Source organism: Nicotiana attenuata, unplaced genomic scaffold (genome assembly GCF_001879085.1).
Source record: "Nicotiana attenuata strain UT unplaced genomic scaffold, NIATTr2, whole genome shotgun sequence".
Taxonomy (NCBI): domain Eukaryota; kingdom Viridiplantae; phylum Streptophyta; class Magnoliopsida; order Solanales; family Solanaceae; genus Nicotiana; species Nicotiana attenuata.
In genome coordinates this window covers 42,390-46,350 of record NW_017675096.1, presented here as the reverse complement: position 1 = coordinate 46,350, position 3,961 = coordinate 42,390, and the positions used below count along the sequence as shown (strand labels likewise).

The 3,961-nt window shown below is 33.0% G+C and overlaps 1 protein-coding gene across 1 annotated transcript; it reads left to right on the top strand.

The window, feature by feature from the left end:
- Positions 1 to 1,534: 1,534 nt before the first annotated feature.
- Positions 1,535 to 2,182, top strand: LOC109219648. Its single transcript, XM_019384122.1, has one exon. It carries the CDS (start codon positions 1,556 to 1,558, stop codon positions 2,039 to 2,041), a length of 486 nt encoding a protein of 161 aa, XP_019239667.1. The 5' UTR covers positions 1,535 to 1,555; the 3' UTR covers positions 2,042 to 2,182.
- The last annotated feature ends 1,779 nt before the right edge of the window (positions 2,183 to 3,961 follow it).

Sequence of the window (3,961 nt, the reverse complement as noted above, 5' to 3'; positions counted from 1 at the left end):
TTTATTTAAGTCTTCCGCTTTAATTTCATATTCCGCTGTCATTTAAATATTTAACGCTTGTTGTTATGATTGATAAAAGGATTTAAAATGAAATAGGTAGGAGTTTATGATTTGTGGCTTGCCTAGCTTCTACGAGTAGGCGCCATCACGACCCCCGAGGGTGGGAAAATCCGGGTCGTGACAAAAAGAGACCAACTTTGGTCGCTAATTATCCAGAAATTAAAATTAGCGACCAAAGTTGGTCGCTAATTATCTAGAAATTCAAATTTGCGACCAATGTTGGTCGCTAAATTTAAATCAAATTTATTTATATTTTATATAATATTTAAAATAATAATATAATTGTTAAACGTTAGAACTGGATCCTAGATTAGCGACCAAAGTTGGTCTCTATCTGCTTCCCCTTTCGTAAGCGACCAACTTTGGTCGCTAACTTTGAATTATATTTATTTATATTTTATAATTTTTTTTAAATAATAATATAATTATTAAAATTTTATAAGTGGGTCCCCCTTTAGCGACCAAAGTTGGTCGTTAATTTCTGTATTTCTTTGACCAAGCAAGTCTGACCAGTCCGGTCAACATTTTGACTAAATTATCGACCAAAAAGCGACCAAGCTTGGTCGCTAATGTATTTAGAATAATTATTTAATTATTTTCTCCAATTTAGCGACCAACTTTGGTCGCTTTTCTTGACAGACCAACGTTGGTCGCAAAATTTTGATCGCTTTTTTTCAAAATTCTAGTAGTGAAGGTACATCAAAATTGTATTGTCTAAGCAGATGTCGATCCAATGTGAAATCGTTCTTCTTTTGTTTCATCCTGAATGAAGGGAACTGGAGCTTATCCATATTAACCTCCCCTCTGGCCTCCCTTGGGAGCTGTTGAAAGATTGTATATCAGGTTATGGCGCTACAGTTCAGACCACAGTTAGATAAATTGTCCGCCACTGTATTGCCTTCCCTGTAGCAGTGCTTCACCTTTGTCTCCTCAAATAGCTCTATCTTGCTTCTTATGTCTTGCACCTCGTTTTGTAAACTCCAAGGTATACTAGTTGTGTTTGTTAACCATTGGACCCAGCATCAGAGAATCACTTTCTATTTCAAGTTTCCACACAATTTGACTCTCGATAAGTGAAATGTGTCATTTAAATTCAGACAGAGGAAGTAACAATAATCATAAATTTACGTATAATCACCTTATAAGTAACGTAACTATATAAATAATTTTATAGTATTTGTGCATAAATTAAAACTTAAATTCTTCATACAAACCCACCTTTTTCCGACGACAACGTGCTTTGCCTACCCAAAATTGACCGTCCCTTTCTAATTTCAATTTCTAGCACTGCATTTTGGGCCATCAGCAGAAGTACTTTTCAAAACTCAACAAATGACAACTCGTCAAAAATAGTTGTTTAATAATATTTCAAGAAGCACGCTATGAAACTCACATGAACTATCACCGAAACCACCTGCGCCATGCACCTTTCATTCTATTTATACCCTCAAAGCCCCACATTTCCAACAACAACAACAACACACACACACACAACATGGAAAACAAATGGAGAATTTTCAGAAATCAGCAACAAATCAACAAAGCAAAGCCCTTTACTATGTTATGCAAAAAGCATTCAAAGCACCAGCAATCGCCAGGGGTTTGCTCCCTTTGTCTAAGTGAAAAGCTCTCTAAGCTTTCGAAAACTTCATGTAGCAATACTACAACAATTACTTCGTCTTGTTCTTCATCGTCATCTTTGTCTTCTTTATCTTCCTCTTCCGATGTTTCGTCGTGTTCTTCTCCGTCATATCGCAGGACGAAAACTATAGCTATCTTGAGAAGTGGTAATAAGAGTAATAATGTGCTTACAAAGAGTAGATCTCTGGTTTTTGTTACGAGAAGGGAAGAAGGAGAAATGGAAGATAACGGGAAGAAGAAGAAAAGAGGGTTTCTGTCTAGATTGCTGCATCCAAGGAAAAACAAGAAAGATGAGGGTTTGGTGCATTCAAAAACTACTAGAGAAAGGCTAACAACATGATCAGAGTCGAATTCAGAATTCAAAGTTTTATGAGTTCGAGTTTAAACTATGACAATCAATTTGATTTATTGGAAATGAAATCTATTATTTGTACTTATTTAGTGAATATTTAAACATTTATACATGATCTGATCCAAAGTATGCTGGTTTCGAATGAACTCGTATCTTGTACACTACATCCACAATATGATTCATCAGACTTAATGCAGCATATATATGAGATCACTTAGAATCTCTTATCTTCATTTTATTAAACGATCATATAATACGATCTTTTTTTCTCAGATTTTTACTTTTATTTTTTTTAATGAGATCTGTTGTATTATTATTTGATTTAGGTTATTTTAGATGGGCATAGCTAAGTAAAATGTGAAAACGTAGATGTATACAGAGAAAGAGAGGGATATAGATCAGAGACATATATATAATGGGGAAGGTCATGTATAGAAAGAATACAAAGTCAAGTAAGTATATTATGTAATGATCTTTCAATAAGGATATTGTGAATGTTGAATTTTAATGGAGTACAAGCCTTCTTTCGAAAAAAGAGAATATATCAACTTTCCAATTGTTCTACATTTTCAGTTTTGATTTCTTACCAAATTTACAGAGCTAAAGTTAAAGGCAATGCTAATCTTGCTGACGAATGAGAATCGGAAATTTAGTACACTAGTATACTGACGAATATGTTAATCTTTTGCTAGATCTGTGGAACTAATTAAATGAGAAGACCTGATGCATACGTACTACTTATTGAATGTTATATATGTTGCTTCAAATGTCACGAGAACCAAACATAGAATAAAGTTTCTAATAGGGATAGCTTTCAAATAATGATCAATCTATCTGCTCTTCATAGGCGGATCCAGGATTTTAGGTTTATGGGTTCCTACAAAAATCTGAGTTAATATACAATACTAACTGGATGAATGGACTGGGTTCAAAGCTAAATATTCCAATGTTTTAAAAGGCGGGGGCGTGAGGCGAGGCGTTTTACCTCTGACGAGTAATGAATCTTGAAAGAATTTCGAATATTATAATTTGATATTTTCTTAAAATACTCCTTTTATTTAATATGCTTTCTATTTGAAAGAGAATTTAGATAAAAACATAATTCATAATTTAAATATGATTCTCTAGCATCATTTATTTTTAAGTTTCAACAAGTTAATAAAGTGACACATAATTTACCATACAATACCATGATAACTAATTATTTGTAAATAGTTACTAGCTAATACTGTCTATTAAATTAATAAGTATTGTATCTCGTAAACGTGAAAAAAATATTTTAAAAAATAACTATAAAAAATTATGGACTATTATATATTAAAGACATAACAAAAGTTAATAAATAAATACATTTTAAATGAAAGATTTATTTAAAAGTAACTATCATAGCAGTCTTAGTGGATAACGTGCAATAATTTTTATTTTAATTATGACATAAAATACTCTCAATTTAATGATTTATAATTAAGAAAAAAGTAATTTTGAATAGTCAACGATTTATTAAGCAAATTTGAGAATTTACAAGTTTAATTACATAAAATTGCATAAAGTTCTATTAGGCGAGCCCAGTACGCTGGGCGTTGGGCGTTGGGCGTGTCCAGGGTGTAAGCCCCGATGGCCAAGACGTAAGTCTCACGGAATTAAGCCCCACACATAAGCCCAGGGGCGTTTTACGAGTGCTCTGCCCCGGGCGAATCCCAATTCTGCCTTTTAAAACAGAGAAATATTCTTATGTATTTGATGAATTTTTCAACACAAATACATGTTTTAGACAAAAGCTACTGGGTTCACGGGAACCCGTAGCTATTGAACTGAATCCGCCCCTGCTGCTCTTAAACACTAATTTCCAAGACTCTAGAATTAAAAAAAAACATTGATTTTTTTTTCAAAAATAATACTAATGATCTT